This window comes from Ambystoma mexicanum, chromosome 12 (assembly GCF_040938575.1).
Source record: "Ambystoma mexicanum isolate Mex_15411 chromosome 12, UKY_AmexF1_1, whole genome shotgun sequence".
Taxonomy (NCBI): domain Eukaryota; kingdom Metazoa; phylum Chordata; class Amphibia; order Caudata; family Ambystomatidae; genus Ambystoma; species Ambystoma mexicanum.
Window position 1 is genome coordinate 559,793,584 of NC_090936.1, and position 23,898 is coordinate 559,817,481.

At 46.9% G+C, this 23,898-nt stretch overlaps 1 protein-coding gene across 1 annotated transcript in view; it reads left to right on the forward strand.

Moving 5' to 3' along the window:
* Positions 1-23,898, forward strand: part of LOC138513013 (membrane-spanning 4-domains subfamily A member 4A-like) — a 327,001-nt gene that overhangs the window by 43,497 nt on the left and 259,606 nt on the right. The window contains exon 2 of the mRNA XM_069627729.1: positions 21,345-21,464. Coding sequence (XP_069483830.1) covers positions 21,345-21,464 — 120 coding nt within the window. The remainder of the gene's footprint in view (positions 1-21,344; positions 21,465-23,898) is intronic.

The following is a 23,898-nucleotide window of genomic DNA, read 5'->3' on the forward strand; positions in this document are numbered from 1 at the left end:
TACAGTAGTTGACTACAGTCGTTCAAAAATACCAGTCACTAGAACAATAGCAGTTGACTTTTCAACTGTGCTCCGTCTGACGTTATCTGTAAGTAGAGATTTCCTGTGAGGGAGAATTGGTAGAAGATATTGAGCAAGGCTTTACACCTGCATCAGAAACGATAACACCTACCACCATCACAGTAACAATCCATAACATGTAATGTATTTGTATTTTATTTGTCTTTTATTAAGTGGCTTAAGCTAAAGCGCTGAATATAGAAAATGAAACATGGTACAATAAAAGTGAATAAGCAGTTCAGTTCAGGAAATGATCACTCAGGAATGTTGTAGTAGATGAGATGTTAACGAACCACGGAAAAGAGAGTAGACAGTGATAGAAAGAAGGGAAAGTGATTTATGATTTTGGTTTTTATATTTTTTTGTATTGTATGTTGTTGTTGGTGCCACTATGCCTCTGGGTCTGTCTTCAGCGCCTTATAAATAAATATAAATAAATAAATAACGTGGAAGAACATTCCAATGAAAGGGGGCAAGAAGTCAAAAGCATCAAAAATGAGACTGAGCACATGGGGAACAAGGCGTCAAAAGTCTGAACTGGGAGGATGACCAAATAGAGCAAGAGGGAGTGTAAAAGGATATTATTTCAGCAAGGTAGCTAGGGGCAAGACCATGAAGAGACTTGAAGACAAGACCGAGAAAATTAAATTTAATTTGAGAATAAAATGGCAGCCAACCAAGTGAAGCAAGAGAGGAAGACATAGAATCCTCATATGTGAGAAGACACAATAGGCAAATAGAAGAATTACAGACTGATCTTAGAGAAGCAAGACAAGAATTGGGGAGTCCAAACAGAGCAGTTGAACAGTAGAAGAGTTGAGAAAAGATTAAAGAGGAGATTAAGAGTTTAGAAGCTTGGAATTTGGGGAATGGGCTGGCTTTACAGAGGTTGTGAAGATGAAAATGTCAGGAATGAGAGGTTAGAGAAATGTGTTGAGAAAAAGAGAGATTTGATTTAAAGTAGAGACCAAGATTACGAGCTGTAGATTGGATTGGGAGCTTAGAAGGAGGAAAAGATATGAAAGCAGGTGGAAGATGGGGAGAAAGAATGTTAGCAGGAAAAACAGTACTTCAGTCTTCCCAGCATTAAGAGTAAGACAGTGGGAAGACATCTAAGATTTAATAGCAACTAAGCAAGCCGAAAGAGTGAGATGAATTTCAGGAGAAAAGGAAGAAAGGGGTACAAAAAGTTGAGTGTCATCAGCGTAGAAGTGATGAGATAAGCCAAATAATAGCTGCAAGATGTCATGTGTACAGAGAAAAGAGAAAGTGGCCTAAGACCGACCCTTGAGGTACCCTTGAGGTAATGCACAGTAATAACACAATATCAACATCTGCAAAAGAGCCCTCTATGCAGGAACACTGTTAAACTAACCATACCACATATTACAATATCTTCTATAATAGACTGATAAAATGGGACCCTGCACAGTAATATCACAATTAAGGAGTGAGGGACCTGACAACATTCGTTGACTACTGTGTTTCACAAATGCCAGTCGCCAGGAGTTTGGATATATCAGTTGAATTTCCAGCTGAGCTCAGGCCACCTAACCTTATAAGTAGGAATTGTCCTGTGTAGGCTGATTGGTGGCAGATCTTGAGCTAGGCAGGATGCCTGCAGAAGGAAGAAGCAACACCTGCCTCCCATGACAATGTCATCAATAGGCAATATTTTGCAGAGTCATTCTACAAACCTGATATCCTGAAAAGAACATCCTTCAAGGAGGAGACCTGTTAAAACAAGAATAAAATGTATTACAATACCTACTAAAAGCAAAAGCCAGCATAGGGGAAATGTGACCCTGCAAGGAGATATCACACTTAGGAGTTTACATTGCAAATTGGACCCTGCATAGTCCCACATAAGATCCATGCAGTGCACTCCAAATACATGAAGTACTAGAGTTGGTTGTGGCACCTTTGATTCTAATATTCAAATGAGGTCCTTAGAGGTGTGGTGCAGTGCTCGATGTACACAAAGATCAAAGATGTTAAAGGTGGTCAAGCGTTGTTGATATCAGATGATACAGTGGAATGGACATACCTGGATGGAAAATTAACCAAAAAGTCTGATGTTGCACACAAGTGCATGTTCGTGAAAAATGGTACTGCTAGAAGATGGACCTGCAGTGTCAGTGTTGTCACTTGACAGGATGTTGGCATTGCAATAACAAAGGTAAATATTTCTGATGAAGGACCATCCCTTCAGATGTAGCCTCAAAGAAGTGTCACGCTCACCTGGTCTCCACGGGGGCGTAGCACGTGGCTGCACGAATGATGTCCGCGCTGGTGTGGCACAGTTGATGATGCTGCTGTGACTTCTCCCTTGCTATCACCCTCACGAGGCGTTTGTCTGCAAGATCGAAATAAGATACGAGCCGCTGAGTGGGGTTGAATTGGACCCACCTCCTCCACCACCTGATACCCTACTCCTCTTGATCTCACCTTAGAGTTTTGTAAGGTAGACTCTCCGTCCTGCAATCTAACAGGGGCGCGATTAATACTGTCTTTCCCAGGATCGAGTTACTTCACTGATCCGATGAGTGGTTGCCGAGTCTTGGAGAGCTGGGTAAAACAGGTAAGTCTCTATGCCAATAACTGCTTGGTATAGGTGTTTAAAGTCTTAATTTTGCCTCAACCCCTTTTGAGCTGTGTGTTTGTCTTTTCTTTCAGGCGCAGCCTTGAATGGATTTCAAATGGAGATTCAAGTAGTTTTAAGATGCGGAGCAGATTTCCTTCAGGTGAGTTGAAGCGCAAGAGTGAGGCACAGTAAGTCTAAAATACTGGTTTTCCTTCCGTGCGTGACTAACCTGTTGTTTCTTCTTCTTTTTTGCAGAAGCGGCGCGGCGTCGGAATGAAAAATGGAAGAACCGCTCCGAAGATGCTCCAGAAGAATGCTGAACCCGATGCTTCTTGCTGCCTGAACGAATACCTTCCCTTCAGCTGATGCAGGGTTCCGGGAACGGCTGAAGAACAAACGATGGAAGGACGCTGCAGGTAAGGCTTTGCTGTTGTACTGACTTTTTTTCTCTTGCTTTTCTCCTTCTAGGCACCGATGGATGAAATTCTGAACGGGCGTGGCTGTAGAAGTTCGAGGACAGGACAGACACGGTGAGCGTTACGCTGCAAGAGTGCAGAATAACGCGAAGCATGTTCTGCCTGCAGGGCGTGGCTTAAATAGCCTTGCAAGTAGTTCCAGGTAAAGTAGTCCCTTTACCACACCCTGTTCTTCAAGTAAAATAATCCCTCAACCACACCCAGAGAAAGCTGAAAGGCTCAACCTCACTAGGCTGAGCAAGTAGTTTCACGTGCTTCATCCCATCTTATGAGCCTGGCGCCGCCGGCGCCAGGACTGAGTCCAAGACGCTCTGGGACACTCCCTTGGGGCTTGATAAGTCCTTATGGGAGTCGATGACTGTGGGGGGCCCATCGGATCCAGGGGGTTCTTAGCGCGAACCATGACAGCAAGTCATGTACAGTGTGTCCCATGCGGGTTCATTACAATTGAGAAGCCCTTCTGTTTTGGATTGCACATGATCCAAATACCAGTGGATTTCCTAATCACACAGTTCCAAGACATCACTGCACTCTAGTTTCTCTGCAATAATGTCCTCTGTGAGTAATGTAGAAGCTCCAACAGGGCACACATGGTGTCATATCCATCTTCTAGAAAAACTGGTTTTGTGTGCATGCCAACAGCTCTGTAGACAGCAACCCTAACTTTGAGATAGATCATTCTAGATGGCTAATACTGAAATAGAATCTCTATTTCCCTATCTTCCCTAAACTGACTGGGTCTTTCCAGTGGAAAGGAGTAGGGAGTAAACAAGCCTTACAATCGCTCAATAAATCTGCTTAACATCATGCACACAGTCTCTTAATGGGAGTAGGCATTTGAGAAGCAGGCTGGCTGTGAATGTAGATGTCCTCTGGACCACTGATTGAATAGAATCACAGTGGCTTGCTACCCATTATCCAGCCAGGAAAATACAGAGCCTCTCCAATCACCTTACAGGCAGACAGCAGCAGATTGGCAGATGGAATTTGCAAGGACGGTAGGCAACAGCAGCCCCTCCTCATGAGGTCTCACTGTGATTCTGGAGCCTGCTACTTTATATTCCCTCTCCTAACCATAATAAGGAATCATCCATCAATTCACACTCAACTCTGCTAAGAGTACACCATTCATATTCCTATTGTGTCAGAATGAGCTCACAAGGTCTTCTGACAAAAGGGTCCTATCAGGACCCGTCACTGCCCCATTCTAGACCTGTGTACAAAGAATCTCTGTGGAGAAAGGAGAACAAAGTTGGAGGCTAACAGTCCAAGAGACTAAGGGCCATATTGCAAGTCTGGCATTAGTGGTAAATAAACTGGTACTACAGAATACCATATGTTTTACCACTCCACCAAATTCTGAGTTTCTAGACTGAAACTTACGAAAACTGCTTGTTTGTGAGGAGGACATTTCCACCACACAAAAACATTACTGTATGCATATTACCACATTGGGAATTTCCACATGAAGTAATATGGTATTTATTAATGAGTTCTCTTGGACTACAAAATGGGGGATAATTGAAGGGTCTGCATGGCTCAGAATCTTGTGGATCTTTTCTGTTACCACATGCTGACCACCAAGCTCGGAATGATGCCCTTAAGTAATCTTGAGAGGGTGAGCAGAATCCTAACTCTTTTGGAGAAATCAGGGTTTATAAATAAAGAACAGCACTTTGAGACAAGGTAAGTATGCTTGAGTTTTATTAATGCCACTTTGCCACAGAGGAAAAGAGTTGTGCTGATAGGGTGCTGTATGTGGATGTATGGGCAAGGTGAGAGAGAATGTTACAATGCACAGGGAGGTAGAACATCACCAACGAAACCTATTTAATTGTGGATCAGGAAATGTTAAAAAAACACATATGTAAGGAATTGGATACTGTAGAAAAAAATGAAAATAGTTAACTGGAATTTATAACATGATATCCTGACTTCAGCTGAAAAACATCAGACACCTTCATGACAGATCTATTAAATACAGTTCTGTAATTTGGAGTTTGAGAGAGAGGGCAACGTATATATTGTCACTGACATCTAGGAAACGATCTCTGAAGGGACACCCAGTTAGGTTTATTAGCCTCCCAAACCTGCATTCGATGCTCTATCTTTTGTGAAATGTTTGAGAGCATTTGTTCAGGGTATCATCTGTTGGTTGTCTCCACAACCACCTGTCTGGCTTCAGAGCAGCCAGAGGCAAAGACACTTCTTTACTGAACATCCATGAAGACTTTCTCTCAAATGTCGATTCCATCTCTACATCCGTTCTTATCCTTCTGGATTTGTCCTCTACCTTCAACACAGTCAATCATGACACCCTGACAAATCGGCTCCATGACACCCGTGCATCATGGGCCTGGGATTTGATGGGTTGACCTCATTCCTCTCTGACCGACCCTCCCAGGTTCAACTGGGCCCTTTTCTCTCCCCTAAAACACTATCCACCTGCGTTTCCCTCAAGGCTCTATCCTCTTGCCTTGCCTATTCAACATGCACCTTTCCCCTCTGGCCCACCTGATGTCATCCATCTCTCCTCACTTCCAGTATTATACAGAGGACTTGCAGCTCTCCTTCAAGCTTCCCTCTACCACCTCCTCTTCCCCCTCTCTCATCTCTGACTGTCATTCAGGCATGGCGTGCTGCCAATGATCTCTGCCTTATTGTCATTAAGACTGAGATCCTCTTCATTGGGACCCCAACTCCTTCCTCCCTCCCTAGCCTCTGGCCACCCTCCATGGGACCCCACTTCTCACCCTGTTGTGAGGCAAAACATGTGGTGTCATCTTTGACTCCTCTCTCCCCTTCTCTCCTCACATCTTTGACTTTGCCAAGAAGGCACACTATCAGCTGTACCTCATCAGAGGCATTCTTTCTTTCCTCACATGCCCCCAGAAACTCAATCTCTCCAGAGCTCTGGTCCTTTCTAGGTTGGAGTACTGTAACAGCATGTTCCTCAATCTTCCTTTATCCTTCCTTCGCAGAATAGGACTGGGAGACTTATCCTTGGCTTGACGGGTATGGACCACATCTTTCCAGCCCTAAATTCTCTCCACTGGCTCCCGGTTGATGGTAGGATGAAGTTCAAAACCCCCTACATCATCCACAAGGATTTCTGGGGCCTCAGACCCTGCTACATCCAACTCTCTCTCCAAAAATACCTCCCTGCTAGAGCCCTTTGGTCTTCTACCTCCAACTCTCTGCAGATCCGATGGTTCACTAAGCAGAGACTCTGAGGTAGATCTGTCTCCTCTGCAGGAGCCTCAATCTGGAATGGTCTCCTTGCCCCAATCAGGCTTGAGTCGGATCTCCTTAAGTTCTGAAAGCTCCTCAAGTCCCTCCTTTTCACTTCTTCCTTCCCTCGCCCCCTCCCCTGCTAACATCCCCGTCTGCCACAGTGACTGGCTGTCTGGTCCACACTGAAATCAACAGGGCACCAGGCATTTGAAATCAACAGGGCACCAGGCCACCACCCAGTCGAACCCCATCCTCTCACTTAGCATATGGACACTCACTCCCCTCACCCCATGCAATCTCTAGCACTTGCCCTCCTGGCCTCCCCTTAGCACACCCCCAGCCCCTTTGGCCCTCTTCCCCCCCCTCACTAGCACCAGTTTGTGAATTGGGGGAGATAGTCCATGCCTACTGCCTGGGTCCACACACAAATGGTATGCACTAGCCCGTGAAAACAGAATCTTTGCTGGGAAAATTGCTAACCATATAAGGGATTTCCTTACCTGAGAAAGCAGAAAGAAGACCAAAGAACAAAATGGCCAAAGAACAAAATGGCCAAAGAACAAGCGGGACATAGAACTGTCTGAATGACTAATCAGCTTCCCTATATCAAATTAGTAAAAGGCCAGGGAAGTGAAACTGAAGACTACACTTCTCTGTAAAAAGTCAGGACAGGGTCAAAAACATGAGCAAAAGGTTTGGGGGTCCATAGAATGCGGAGGGAAAGTTGCCTAAAAGGGAAATCTTTCCTAAGACTGGTGATGGTAATTGAAGAGATTGTGGTGAGGAAGATTTTGTTGATATCCATGAATGTTTAATAACAAGCATGTTAAATTTTGTGTTTATTCTTACAATGTAACACACAGGTATGGAAGCCATTTCTAGGGAAGGTAGGAAATGGGCCACACATTTAAATTGTGCAGTACCACAAGTGGGAAGGGGGAATACACAGAATTTGTCCAGCACTCCCATAAGCAAGGGGTGCATACACACACTGTTTTCTGCATGCGTGCAGGGAAATGGAGCAAACTCACTTTGCACATGTATCTCAGTAGTCAGAAGCTCAGATAGAGAGAGGAGTTTCTTGATGAACCCACACTGAGTGCCCTTTCTGTGGTTTGTTTCTTTACGCACCATTAGTGACTATCTCAACTACTTTCAACAAAATATTAGCTGTTGCTGGAATTTACATTCACAGGTACAGCAACAGAGTTTTAACAACACTTGAACAGCTGCTCTTGTTTCCCACTGTCACTAGACAGGCCCTCCTAGGCTATTGATGGTCAGTGGTGTTACTGTCCTTTCTCTCTGTAACAGTGACACTGGGAAAAACATCCGCAGGTTTGGGGCGGGATGGAGGTGAAGGAGTAAAGCTGCCATACAGTGCCCTCAGGTAGTGCTCCAGGTGGAGCCATCCTATGATGGTGATTTTTCCATTATCATTCCAGGTGTCAGCAACAACAGCCTCCCTAATCTCCCTGTGACTTTTGGTGGGCCATAAGGACTGAAGCCTGGGGGGGGGGAATTGCCATGGTTTAAAGCTACTGCACAGAGCTGTGACACCGTCATCAGCAGCAGACCCTATAGCCATCACCTGCGGGGTGCCCCAGCGGTCTTGCGTCTCCCTCATGTTGTACAACAACTTCACAAAGCCCCTTTTCGATGATCTGGACCATCTTGGTATCACCTACACTAACTATGCAGATGACACTCAGATTCTCCTCCCACTTTCAGGGGATTATGGCAAGGATTTGGCCTTGGTGAATAGAGTGTACCTCATCATCCAGGCATGGATTGCAACGCACGGTCTATGCCTGAATGATGATAAAACAGAACTCATCATCCTGGGCACCCCCACTAACCTAAAAAAACTAGGCCTTGAATACTCCTACTTTATAATTGATGGCAACCTCATTAAGGTGGCCAAGGAGGTAAAAACCTTAGGATTCTCCCTCGACTCTACCATGTCCTTCTTTAAACAACTTAACACACTAGCCTCCACCACTGCGCACACGTGTAAACTTATTAGAACTGGCAAATCCTTTCTCTCTAATAATAGTTGCATCATCCTGACCAGAGCCCTCATTTTTTCCAGGTTAGGTTATTGCAACGCCCTGTACATAGGTTCCAATAAATCCATCATCAGGAGACTCCAAACCCTCCAAAATAATGCCCTAAGAATGAGCCTTGGCATAGCCAGAAGAGATCATATCTCCGAGAGTAGGCGACAAAACAATTGGCTTTCGACCAATGACGAAATCCTACTAAAAACTGCGTCACTCACTCACAAATCTCTAAAAAATGCCCCACCTTCCTACCTCTCCGAGAGATTCCACAGATAGACTTCGTTAAGACCATCAAGGCTAGTTAATCTGAATTGCCTGTCCATTCCCAGATTTAAATTATCCAAGATTGGAGGCAGCAGCTTCCCCGTCACAGCGGCCCAACTCTGGATCTCCCTGCCTCTTTCACTTCGGGAAGACCAATATTACCAGAACTTCAGATCCAATAGTATCACATGGCTCAAATCATCTGACCAGTAACTCTGTCGGTTGCAACCCCCACCTAGGGTTGACCCTACGTCCTTGCTATTAAGATGTAATATAGCAGTGCCTGCTTGCGATCCCTATGGGATGAACTGTAATTATCGTATTGTTTGCAATATTTGTAAATCCTCCATTAGCTCCTCCAGTCTTCATCCACCTGTGTATGTATTCTAAGGCATTTTCTGTATCACTGTAACTAAGCTTTGCACATTCCTGTAACTGCTGCGCCCTGATACCCCTGGGTCTGGTGTGCATTACAAATAATAAAACAACCAAACCTAGTAAATCGGCGCCCCTGAATTGCCTCGCACATCATACAGACCACCCTCTACTGTTAGGACCAATTAGGTGCCTTGATATATTCCCAGGCCTATCAAGACAATAGAATTAGAGAGGTCTTCTAAGGTGTTCTGCAACCAGGTTTTGTTCATAAATGAGTCAGGTGTATGGGTGAGGTTTGTATGGCAATCCCCAGTGGTTGGGTGACAATTAGTTAGCACCTCTTCATTGACTTCTGCAATTGTCTGTATTACCCCCCTCATTAGCAGCTCAATACGAATGAGGATATGGCAGAAGGAGTTTGCTCACTGGTCTGATATTTTACTTCCATGAAGATGTGCAGTCATCAGCCCCTCTAACTCTTTATCACTTGCTTGTGCTAGTCACACTCAGCTGGAACAATTATACAGGTGCTTAAAGACAAAGGACTGAAGCCTCCCTGAACCGACTGACTGCAGGAGACCTATAACATTAAACCTTGGTACCCTTCCAGCTGCCAGGAGTCTCCTGAAGGAAGACTGAGTAACCTCTTTTGAACTTTTTGCCTTTGATTTTTCGACCACTTGTAATCTGGCAGTTGGCAACCATGCCGAGTTGCAGGAACAGTAACAGCTTTTGGCAGTATATATATAAATGCAATTACCAGCTGCTGTCTTCCCTAATTCCTCTGATGGGACAAGTAATGGCAGGCTGCTTGACAAAGAAAACTTGTATTATTAAAGGTAACATGAAGACAATTATCACAATTTCAAGAAATGCCACCTGTTGTGGAAGCAGTGCTGGTGTGTCCTGCTGATCACAAACGAACATGATGAGGCTGTATCAGCACGAGTGATGCACTTAATAAATAGAAATGTGTTAATAGCTGGGCTAGTCTAGCAGATAAGATATGTATGTTTTGTAAAAAATGGCCGTGAAGCCAGCCGGGCCTAGGGTTTTATTCAGGGGTAGCTTCCCTAAACGGAGATTTCAGAGAACAATGGTGCCCTCAAAGACTGAAATTGTTGGTTCTGAACTAAGAGCACATCAGGGAAGCCCTGACGAAAGTAAAGGGATTATGAGGTGCCAGAGAGGGGGGGGGGATGGGTAGAGGAGGGGGAAGGAAGGAATTATGGTTATACTGTTGTGAAACCAATAAAAAGATGTTTCAAAAAATAAATAATAATATATAAACAGTCATCATCATCATCATCGAGTTTATTTCTGATATCCATAAAAACAGGGCATAATACAAAAATATCCAAAATTTAACAATTACTAAAACTACATCCATACAAAAATACTATTTAAACAACCAGACGGGATTACGAATACATTTCATTCGATATTGTAAGTTAGCTCATTACAGGTCAATGACTGCAACAAACATTTCCTTTGATAACAAGAGTAAGAGCAAACAAATCAAAACACTATACCCTTCAAAGAGGATACTTAGAATGCATGGACAGGGTAAAACCAAGAACAATCTCCAATGCCTCTCATTTCATCCAGTGAAGTTAAAGAAGGTAACACACTGGAACAATAGGATCTCAAAGCAAGCAGGCCCCAGAAACAAGGGTCACAGAAATCAGAGCTAAGTTAGAAAAGTAGGGTTCACAGTAATGCTTTTCTGGCTTTAGAACAAGGGTGAGCTGCATCCGTGCAGGTTCAAAATACAAGACGTACAGCAACACAGAACTGTCTGATGGAAAAAGAGAATTGATAAATAGTGCAAGGCAAAAAAGAAGGAAACTACTGAAAATCATATTAACCTGGGCCTTCAGGAATAGCAGGAACCAGTAATCTGTAACTCGGAATTAGAAAATAGTGGTTAGTCTAGGGTTGGAAGCACAGGCTACGCCTGAATTTGAACTTGATTTAATTAATTTGAGTACGTGTTTGATCGAGTGCGTTTGTTCCTGTGTATTGCTGTTTCAACTGCATTTGATATATTCCTTACGAACGTTTCCTAGAAAAGAATATACGCTTTGATTGCCCGCATTTGTTTTGATAATTGCAGCTGTGTGCGTTTTGACCCCCTGAACTACTTGATTCTGCTCTTATCCAAGGAAGCAAGCGCGAACTGAGGAACTTACTTTGCCTCAGCTGCCCGTGCTGCTTTTACAACAATTACCACTTCAATTTGACCAATTTAAAAACAAAGCTAACGCTCTTTTCGAACTAACTGAGCTGCCTTGTCAGCCCTAAAAACTACATCTCCCAGCAGCACCTAAGCTGCTCAGAGGGAAACGTCAGGTGCTTCAGCGCCGGTGCTTCTGGGACGGTGCCGGTCTATGCCAGTCCCAGAGGACATCGGCCTCGGCCTTCCACTCTGCCCTTTTCCTCTCCGCAACACAGAGCAAAACCGCAGGTAAGAGATGGGTTTCCACAATGTCCTTCAATTACTTTCTAAAGCAAACCAGTTGCAAAATGAACAACTAGTCAAACAATATCTACGACCAACTCTGACAAAGTGCAAGATACCACCAAGTCCACCACGCACACAAAAAATACCTGACAATCACAATGGAAAACATGTGAAACACAGTAGAGTAGAAACGGTTAAACAACCCAAGACCCTCCTTACCTCACCAGTGAATACCATCAAAATTGCATTGTTAAACACTAGATCACTGAACAAACATGCCCAAGCTATCCATGATTACATCATTGAGGACAACTTAGATATCCTTTTTCTCACTGAGACCTGGTTACAAGAACCAAATGGTCCGACCATCAACAACACAATCACCCTAACTAGAACATCTACTATGAAAATAGAGAAACAGGGAAGGGAGGCGGGGTAGCCATAATAGCTAAGCAGGATTTCAAGTTCTTTCCTTCAGAAATCCAATGCCCGGGTGCGAAGTTCTCCACCTTAAACTCACCCCTTCTCATAACCATTGCATGAATTTCATCGTCATTTACAGACCCCCATCACTAAATTCTGACGTTAACGACAATCTCTGCCATATGTTAAACAACCTTAAGGAAAAAACACAGGAACTGTTCTCATGGGCGATCTAAACAGATGGCGCGGAAACCCCGCTGATAAAGAAGCTTTATGCCTGGAAAAAAACCTTTCAGATATAGACTACTCAATTGCAAACAATGGCCCCACCAGTATATCTAACAATCAACTAGACTGGATCATCACAAACAATGTAGAACTTACAGTAACTAACACACAGCCTTGCATTTGGACCGACCACTACAACATTGAAGCCATAATGCCACTAACATTCAAAACAAACAGCCCTGACAACTTGCCCAAAAATATCCAAAGTAGGAACCTGAAGAAAATCAAGGCAAGGGATCACACACGCCATGGACATAACCTCAGATGACAACCCCTGCGATATAATCACAGCTACCTATAAGAATCACTTCCAAGAGCTCAAAAACAAACAAGTCGCCCTAATCTAAACCACCAAAATTGGTTTACAACAGAAAAAGGTACACTTAAAACAGCCAAAAGAAAACTTCGAAAGACAGTGGATCAAAACACCCTCTGAGCTCAATAAAGAAAATTGGAAAAAATGTGACACATTATACAGAACTAAAGTAATAGAAACAAAATAAAACTACTATAATGAGCAAATCGCCGGCGCTTCTAAATCCACCAGCAAATTGTTCCAAATTTTAAAAACAATTGAAAAACCTCCCACTCTCCTCCCTTCCAGACTATGAAAAAGTCCAAACAGCCTTCTCACAAAAAATTATAAAAGCCAGAGACACTATAATAAACTGTAAAGTCCCAGACTCTTCAACCTCCCACCAAACCAACAAAGTAAACTTAGAATTTAAAGCACCCAAATTTCAATTTTCGCCTATAACATTTGAAAACATACTAACCCCTCTTTAATCTACAAATTGCACTTCATGCACCGAAAACATCCTACCCCCTAAACTCATACTAGACAATACAGAAATCTTTGCGCCTTTCCTTTGCTGATTGACAAATTCATCATTTAGAGACTGAAAAGTTCCCGCTGACATAAAAACAGTCACAGTCACACCACTAGTGAAAAAACCAGGACTAGATCAACAAAACCCGACCAACCTCAGACATATTACCAATTGCAACTTCTTGCTGAGAATCCTGGATAAAGTTGCTACGCACCAACTGCAGGAATAGGTGGACAAACATGACCTATTACATCCCCAACAATCAGGTTTTAGAAGTGCTCACAGCACGGAATCCGCATTATTTGATCTCCAAACCAAAATGTTGTGTATTCTGGATAAAGGAAAAGCAGGACTGTTGATTCTTTTGGACCTCTCGGCAGCCTTCGATTTACTAGATCACGGGGAAGCTCCGAGAGGCCCTCAACGCAGCGGGAAACTGCTCAGAGGAAGCCATTGAATGGGTATCCTCCTTCCTGGAGGACAGAAACTCCAAAGTTACCTGGGGCGGACACTCTACCAGCTCTAATCCGGTAAACTGCGGCGTCCCCCAGGGAGCTAGCTTCTTCCCCCTACTCTTTAACTTATATATCCGCTGTCTCTGCACCCTTCTTTCACAGATGCGGATCTACTTCACTAACTTCGCAGATGACACACAACTGATTTTGGAACTATGAGGAGACCATACAGTAGATAACAGACTATCAGCCATCTACAACGCCATTGAGAATTGGATGAAAGTTCACTGAATATGCCTAAACAGTGCCACAACTGAACTCATGACCTTTGGAACAAAGAAAGCCTTACAAAACCTAGGCCCAGCCTACTCCTCTTTCAATATAAAACACTCCAACATTATTGTCACAAATAAGGTCAAAACACTCGGCATACACCTGCAATCCTCATTAGGAGCGGAGGCACAGGTCGCATACCTGAGAAAAAACTGCCAGTATTACCAGAGGCTACTATGCCGTATTAGGCCTTTCCTGAACACCAAAAACAGTACCACCATTACCAGAGCCACTATTCTGTCACGACTGGAATATGGCAACGCACTGCTATTAGGATCCAGCAATGGCTGTATCAAGCAATGTAAAATAATCCAAAACAATGCCGTTAGATCCATCACTGGGAAATCTAAACAAGAACACATAACAAAAGACCGAATCAACCTCCTTAAAGGAGCGTGTTAGTTTCAAAACCGTGACAATCGTCCATCTCTGCCTATATGGCACTGCTCCAACTTACCTTAAAAAGGAATTTAAACTGTATGAACCAAGCCATAGTTTAAGATCGGCTAAACAAGGCCTACTTGAATCTGGCCATGCCAGAACTAAAGCCACTGGCCTATGTAGGGCCTTTCCCACTAAGGCTATCTCTCTTTGGAATGAGCTACCATACAATCTCAGGTTAGAAAGCAACCTCCACTCATTCAAAAAACAGCTGAAAACCATTCTCTTCAGGTAAACTGACTCTTACTTCCGACACTCTCTTGAGTCCATCCTCTCTTCTTTTTGTATAGTCCCGTGACTCTCTGTCCTCGTGTGCTTGTCGCGCCCTGATGCTTGCGAGCTTCAGCGCGTTATAAATAAATAAATAAGTGGGTTAGTCACAACAGGAGCTCAGCATCAATGACCAAAACTTGAATGAATGGAACATTGAACCGTCCATATACCCTACAGGGAGACATATAATAGTGTGTGGTGCATGTGCTGTTATCAGATTTAGAATGGCCAAGCTAGGTCCCCATTTGCTCACACATTAGGCTGCCACACATCACACTGCAAGGTAACTGTTTGGTGGTGCATACCCGTCTCCCTTACAATAGACTACATGCTGATGTATGATGGGATGTTCTGGCATTAGCTAGCGCATGGTGTATTGTACTGGGTGGATGAGGTTTTGTGAAGAACAGTAATTTACGATGGAACTTTGTGAGCCGACAAAAGAGAAATAAGACTTTCCAATCCGGATGTTCTTGACAAATCCTCCTGCTATTAACACTATAATAATTGTGCTCTAGAGCCTTTGTAATATTAAGAAAGAGCGACTTTGCTGTGTGATGCAGATCTTCAATGCCCTGAGAACGTTGCCGTGTCCATGGTCCCCTAAGGAGAATACACACCTGATGTTGCGTATTGTATATGCCAGTGCGCGCATGCGCGAGCCTCGTTCCGGCTCGCGCATGCGCAGTTGGAATAAAGGACGGTCCTCCGGCAGTTGGCGCCGGGGACCCGAGCAGTGCACACGTCTCCGGTGTGGCTCATTTGTGTGCGTGCGTGTGTGTATACACGGATGCTCGCGGGGGCCCTGGCCACCCCCGCGAATGTAACACTGGCGACGAGGACGGCAATACAGCTGTTCTCCGCTCGAACAGCATCGAGAGCGGGAAGAACGTTGCTCCGTGCCGGCACGGACCGACGCATACGGCCAGCGGCCATTTTGTAACACACGCGGAGTGCAGTGGTTGTGGCCCGCGAGGGTGCTCGTGCGCCACCTGCATTCCGTAGCGACCAGAGACAATTTTGGAACTCCCACAGCCCTAGTCATCCCAGGGCTGTGGTAATCTCGTGGAGAGGGGAGAAGACAAGCACAGGAGGGTGAGAAAAGAACAGAGACCCACCTGACCAGTTCACCTCTACGCATACAAGCAGCAACAACTTCCTGTGAGTACCATACACCACCATGGGGGAAGAAGAAGATGAGCAAGAGGGTGCCGTCGCTCCTGTCCCATGCAGGATGCACAGCACTCTGCCCCTATGCCACGGGCCCCCCATCCAAATTAGGCCCCAAATGGCTCCTATGGGTCAAGAAACTGGAAATGTTCTTCAGGGCCTCGGGGGAAACAGATGATGAGGCGAAGATTGCCATCATGGTGTACTCAGCAGGGACGGAGGTTCACAGAATATATGACTCTCTTAACATCCCCGTAGTCACATATGATGCAGTGAAACAAGCACTACGAGATCACTTTCTCCCTATGGCAAACGTAGACTTTGACAGGTTTGTCATGTGTGCCGAAAAACAACTGGATGAAGAGTCCTTGGACCAGTTTTGCGCGCGGCTGAGACACCTTGCGGCCCCTTGCAGGTGGGTGAATGAGGAAGAAATGGTCCGCAACCAACTGCTGCAAGGGTGCAGTTCGGTGAAGCTGAAGAGGCAAGTTCTGAGGGAACCAGGGCTGACGCTGCAGCTGATCTTGGACACTGGGAGAGCATACGAACTAGCAGAAACCAGGGGGGCAAAAATGGACGCAGTCACGCACTCCAGGAAGGAGGAAGAGGCTTTTGCGGTCGGACGTTCTGCTCCAGGGAAAGCGAGATGGATACCAAGAAGAGGGGACACCCCCGCGGCCTCAGGAAATGCTCCATCGTGCTCCTACTGCGGGTATGACCTCCCGCATGTGGGTGATTGCCCGGCTAAGCCAAGGGTCTGTGGTCAGTGTGGCACACCAGGACACTATGCGAGGATGTGCAGAGCGACAACTCCGGTGGCGGCCTCCAGAGGACCAGAGCGTGTCAGCTGAGGCGACACTCAGAGAGTGCGGGGAGTAGCAGCTGTTGAGCAGGGCTTGCAAGACCTCAACATAGCAGAAGAGGAAGAGGAAGAAGGAGAGATTTTCTTCATCTCGAGCATTGCTAAAGACCCTGGAGGTAGGCGACAGCCAATGTGTACAGTAGATATAGGAGATACCCCGACTCCGATCCTCGTAGACACTGGGGCGTCAGTCTGCATGCTAGCAACCGAACACTACAATGCACTCCCGGGCCCACCTGAGTTGGCGGAATCCACAGCTCGAATTTATGCCTTCGGAGACAGCGCACCCCTCCCCATCCAAGGGGTGTTCGTGGCTCCAGCGTCGCATGGACAAAACACCATAAGGGCGAGGTTCTTCGTCACCAGCGTGAGCCCACACTCACTTCTAAGTTGTGCGGCGTCAGACGTGCTGAACATTGTACACTTCAATTTTGCAGTTTACCATGCTGACCTGGATTGTTTGTTACAGCGATTCGAATCGCTTTTTATCGGCATAGGGAAGTTAAAGGCCGATCCCATACGGCTACACATTGATGGATCTGTGAGACCGACAGTGCCGCATCCCATTCCATCTGAGGGCGCAGGGAGAAAAGGAGTTACAATCACTGGTGGACCTAGACATCATCGAAAGGGTAGAAGGGCCGACCCCCTGGGTCTCTCCGATCGTGGTGGCCCCAAAACCAAAGCAGCCGGGGGCAGTACGCATCTGCGTAGATATGAGGTTGCCGAATGTAGCAATTAAGAGAGAACGTCACCTCACGCCCGCCCTAGATGACATTGTTGGCGAACTCCAAGGAGCGAGGGTGTTCTCAAAGTTGGACTTGAGATCAGGCTACCACCAGTTAGAGCTCCACCCCGAGTCTAGATACATTACCACCTTTACGACTCACGAGGGGTTGTACCAGTACAAAAGGCTCAGCTTCGGGGTCTCGTCCGCAGCAGAGGTCTTCCAAAATGCCATCAGGGGGGCCATGTCAGGACTCAAGGGGGTCATCAACATGTCAGACGACATCCTAGTCTTCGCCAGGTCAGAAGCTGAACAATTGAAGCGCCTGGAAAACACCCTGGAGAGACTACGCAGCCTAGGTCTGACCCTGCACAAGGAAAAGTGCGAGTTTCTGAAAGACAGGCTCGAATTTTTTGGATTCATATTTCACACTGGAGGCATCTCTCCAGATCCAGAAAAGGTAAAGGATATCCGAGAGGCGCCCCCGCCAACATCCCCGGCAGAAATCAGAAGCTTCCTAGGGATGGTTAATTACTGTGGCCGTTTTATTCGGGACCTGGCCTCCCTATCAGAACCCCTGAGGGCCCTTACCAGGAACGACGTGGTGTGGGCCTGGACTGGGAAGGAGGAAAGGGCATTCACCGCCATCAAGAATGCCCTGTCGGGTCAAGAAACCATGGCCTACTTCAGCCCTGACCACGAATCAGAGATTGTTGTCGATGCAAGCCCGGTGGGGCTAGGGGCGGTCCTCATGCAGGCAGACCATCATGGGACTATGCGACCCATCGCCTACGCTAGCAAGGCTCTCACTGAGACGGAGAGGCGCTATTCCCAGATTGAGCGAGAAGCGCTGGCCATTTTGTGGGGGTGTAAACACGTCAGAATATACATTCTAGGGAAACCGGTGGTTGTTGTTACAGATCACAAGCCCCTTATCCCGATTCTGGCAGGAACATCATCCAAGCCGCCGCCCCGCATAGAAAGATGGATGCCATCGCTCATGGAATACTTGGTAAAGTTACTATATCACCCAGGAACACATAACCCCGCAGACTATCTATCCCGCCACCCGGGCACTGGGCGCCCCAGGGACGCACTGGAGGTAGCTGACTGCGTGGAAACCCTACACCTAGAGGTTGAATCGGCTATGCCCGTCGCCCTGGCACGTCAGGAGATCGCAGAGGAGTCCAACATGGACAAAGCCTTCGTGAGAATAAAAAGTGCAGTGGCCACCGGGGAATGGCGTAAATCCTCCTGAACAACTCCCGGAGGAATGTAGAAGCACAAAGAGATCTTCAGGCACTCTGGAAGACGCGCTACAAGCTGTCTGTGGCAGATGACGGCCTCCTGCTGCGGGGACACCAGATCGTGATTCCAAGGATTCTGGTAGGAAAAGTCCTGCTACTCGCCCACAAAGGACACCAGGGAATGGCGAAGACGAAGGCACGTCTTCGATTGAAGGTCTGGTTTCCGGATCTGGAGAGCAGGATTGAGGAATTCGTGAGGGCCTGTGTCCCATGCCAGGCAGCTTGCCCTGCTGAGCGAGGGCCGCCGATTCAGAGCATGGAAAGGAGTGACCAGCCGTGGGGGACTGTACACGCAGACTTCGGGTCCACGGGTCGAGGGCTATACTTTCTGGTGTTGACTGACCAGTGGTCGCGCTATCCGGAGGTGGAGCTGGTGGAACCCACGGCCAGTGACCACACCACCCTAGCGATGGACAAGATGTTCGCCACTCATGGTTTCCCCTTGGAGATATGCTCAGACAACGGGGCACCATTCTAGGGACAGCAGTTTGCTCGATACTGTGAGGAACGGGGAATCAAGCATCGGAAGGTCTCCCCACTCTGGCCAAGGGCGAACGGGGAGGTCGAGCGCTTCATGCGAACGCTCAACAAAGTGTTCTGCATATCGGTGAACGGGGGAGAGGACCTCCGGCGCAACCTGTTCGACTTCCTCCTAGAATACTGCACAACCCCACACCAGTCCACAGGGGTTGCCCCTGCGGAGGCCCTTTTCAAGCGAATACCCAGAGTACTGTTGCCTGAGGCGGAAGGGAGAATACCCGGAGAGATCGACAACAACCACGTGCGAACAGAGAGAGCTGCTCAGAATGAAAGAGAAACGGTCCGGCCGAGGATTGCCAGATAAAGAGATCGCAGTAGGAGACGGTGTGCTGGTGCGCAACCGGAGACCGGACGGGAAGTTGTCACTGCCGTATGAAACACAACCACTGGGTCGATAGTCACTGCCACTAAGCACGAGGGACAGCCACCAGAAACGCCTCGTTCTTCAAGCGCATAGGAGGGCCGAATCCGGAGGAGGTCGGCGGACAAGGACCAGACCAGGGCACCGAGATGCCGCAAGAAAACGAGATACCGCCAGAGACTCCTGGGACACCAGAAAGACCCCCTGTTGGGGCACGCAGGTACCCGAGCCAGGTGGGGCGCAAGCCACCGCAGAGGTTCCAAGACTTCATTATGGACCCTGCCTCGTAACTAGTGACACGCTGGTAGTCGAAGTGTGAAGAGGACACTGTTCATGTTCATGGTTGTTAATGTTTATTGTTCTGGGGGGAAAAGGAGGGATGTTGCGTATTGTATACACCAGTGCACGCATGCGCAAGCCTCGTGTCGGCTCGCGCATGCGCAGTTGGAATAAAGGACGGTCCTCCGGCAGTAGGCACCCGGGACCCGAGCAGTGCACACTTCTCCGGTGTGGCTCATTTGTCTGAGTGCGTGTGTGTATGCGCGGATGCTCGCGGGGGCCCTGGCCACCCCCGCAAATGTAATACCTATTATGCCCTGCATCAGAACAACTGCAGCAAAGGACATGCAGTGTGTCCATTCCCAGAGCAGAGGATAAACACCTGGCATCCGCTGCAACCAATTAGCTGATGACCTGCACCCTGACAAGTAGAGGAGGGCGTGCATTGGTACTAGCCTGATCCAGGGCAGAGATTTACTTTGAACTGGACACTGTGACGGGTTCAAAGTCTTCAAATTAACCTAGCACTTAAAATATGGATTGCAACATATTTTTATTTCATAATTTCCTGGGCGGGTGATTCCCTGAATGCTACACTGGAACTGTGGTTAATGACTACGAACAACTGCCTTATAAAGTCCCCCACACACAAAAAACCAGCGAAATTCAGCTATAAAAAACAAACTTTGTTCACAGCAACCCCAACATTGTAAGTGCGTACACTACATGCCCAAAGGAAACGGTTCTGGCTCTACTCCGCATAAAAAACAATGGAGCAGGCATTGCGAGTGAAAGAGAAAAAGAGGGAATGAACTACACCCCAACACAATGAACTGTTTTCAGTACATGCTGACTAGACATCAATTGCCCTTTCACAACATCAAATCAACCCAAGCTTGTTTCGGTGGACTGTGATCCCCTGTCCCATGACCTGTGCAGCTGCCTGCTTCCATCTTGAATATGCCTATGTGGTACTTTGAAGGAAAGGAGAACTCATTTTGCAATTTGCCAGCGAACTTGAAAAGGCTAGTGCAATAATTGTCTGGCACTACACAGCGATAGGTACTGTATTTTGTCTGGACCCTGGCTGTTGTGCGATCAGAGTGAGTGCGCACCATCGAAATATGGAAATATTACCAGGAAATAATGAACAACGCCTCCAAGACTCCATTTTTAATGCCACTATCATTCACTGAAATGTCTGTGATGAGAAAACAGATTGGGACACACAGCAGACACATTTCTTATAAGTTTTCAGTCAGAACAGATAGGTAGGTTATGGTATTGGCCCGCATGGCCAACAGAGCCAATGTCTTGCCTACATATTTTTGTAGCTATTATTTTGCTGCATTTGTCACTATTTTTAACTTGCAATCTTTCTTGTATAAAACCTTTTCCTAACGATTCTTGTGAGGAAATCCTCAATTTACAAGATATGGCTCTAGATCTTCGTGTAATCATCAGATTTGGCGTTTTACTTGCACATGCGTACTGCTGCTTCAAATTCACTCTGTTTCTGATTCTCATCACAGGCCATTCAGATTCTTATTGGCATCATGCAAATCAGCCTGGGAGTCATTCTCTGCATTACGGGATCAACAGCAGGTTCCATCATCGTTTATAGTGGAGTGCCATTCTGGGCATCTGTGCTTGTGAGTACATGTTTTCACAAATGAATTCTTGTCTTTTGAAAATCGTTCACCACCTATTTTGCAATTTCTCTTCAGGGTATTGAATGGAAAGACATTTCTGACCGAATCCACTACAAAGGGCAACGCCATAAACGTGTGTTTTGCAATTAGGAAAGCAGGGCACTTCCGGTAGCTCAAGGGAGTGTCTTGTCAGGTCAAGTTCATTACACGAGCATAGGATTATTAAGAAAAGTTCACAGGACACAGATCGGATATACATATGTAGAGACCACTCGCATCCGCATCCCAGGAACATGTGGCATTCAAACATCCACATATGCAGCATTAAAAGCAAAACATACGCATGCACACACACACACCAGAGGCACTGTTGCAGCGCTAGTGTCACTTTAAGAGAGACACAGGGTCACGTGGTTGACACCACGTGACTCATGACGAAAGGGGGAGGGAAGGAGTTTAGGCAGTTAATATTTGGTACCCGTAATAAATAGATGTTTGAACCACCTCGGCGTGTCTGTCATTTCTTTCACGGCCCAGAGGGCCTAACAATTGGCGACAAGGCTTCGTCCAGGCCCGCCGAGTCCTCCTCCTCCTTATTACAAGAGCGATCCCCCACTAGTACGTCCTGCAAGTCGATCCTGGCTTGCTACTGTGCGCGCCTGATCCCAGGCCTGCCCTCCTCCTCCTTCACCGTGGCCATGCTGATCACATGTGTGCCAGTGGGCTCCTGATCCCGGGCCTGTCCTCCTCCTCCTTCACTGGCAGGGATCCGAGTGACACGCTGCCTGCCTTCTCCTCCTCCTCAGCTGGACCGCCGGATCCCGGGCCCCTCCTCCTCCTCCTCAAATTCCCCGCGGCCGCAAACAGCAAACGCACGCTGGCGGGAAACACTACAGAGCAATCCTACGCCCTGGCAGTGTACAAATGGAGTGCACGCCGAAGCGAGGAGTCAAGCCCTGGAAGGGTGCACAGTGAGTGCCCACCACGCCACAACTGCGCGGCAATCCACCAGCGGTCGCTCCAGAGACCTACAAGCCAGCACAAGCAACAAGATCCAAGGTGGGTTGTAATCCCCCATTTTCCCTCATTGACTTTCACACCAAGAAGGGTCCACACGTGTGCAACCTACTGTGACCACCTCACACGCCACCCAGCTTAGTGGTAATACGACACACAAACAGCTGCAACACCACCACCTCGAGGCCCACAAGAGGACAACTGCCGCCCCAGCACCAAGACCTCTACCGCCAACACCACCTCCGTCATGAGCTCTCCAGCAGACCAACAAGCTCAGACTCCGTGAGGCCCACTGGGAGCATGGCTGCCACTGCATGGCGAATGCCCCGCCCCCTCCTCCATGATACCACAAGCTGACAAGGGCCTGCGGTGGGTAGAGTGGCTAGAAGACTTCAACACGTTAATTGAAGCTGCAGGCGAAGAGAAATCACCTCCACTGCGCAGTATGTTCCTGAATCATGCTGGGAATGATGTAAAAATCCTTCTAAAGACCATTCCAGCTGCCGAACAAAAAGACTTTCCAGCACTAATCACTGCTCTGAACAAGAGGCTGGTGATTGAGCCCAACCGGGATTACGAAAGATACATATTTAATCAATGCACCCAAAGGATTGATGAAACAGTCGACGGGTTCATCACCCACCTACGAATAAAAGGTGTGCACTGCCAATTTCATGCCTTCTCACTGGATGAGGCCATCCGCCTACGAGTCATTGAATGATGTGCATCTCAGACTCTGTAAAAGCAACTCCTTAAGAAGCCACTCACCATAGAGGAGGTCAGTGACATGGCCAGAATTCTAGAAAGGGTCGACAAGCAAGTAACACAGATAACAGGCAGCACCTCTACTAAACAAGACAAAAATGAAATGATAGCGGTGATACAACCAAACATCACCAGAACAACAGAAAGGCCCTCCAGCTACCCAGCGACCAAGAACACAACGACAGTGCTACCGCTGTGGGATGGCTTTTCCCCATGCAGGAACCTGTCCCGCACTATCCCAGAGATGTGGCAATTGCGGCAGAGAAGGACACTTTCAGTCAGTCTGCAGAGAAGGCAAACCTTTTCAGACGCCACGAATGCCTATGGCCCCTCAATACAAAACACCCAACAGAATCCCACAAACTCAGACCTATCAAATGCACCCGCATCATCAAAATCCAAGAAGATACGTTAGAGTAGTCGAAGATTTCTACCCGGACGCTGATACCCAGGACAACGAGAGACATGACCTAGTCTTCCAAATAAGAGATGAATATGATGGTCCCCCATCATACCAGAACTACTATGGTGCAGAACAACAAGGTTTCGACTACGAAACAGACCAACATGACCAATATTCGCAGGACGAATACGTCAATCTCATCATGGATGAAAGAGAAGCACGAGAAGCACCCAAGATACCTGTGGAAAT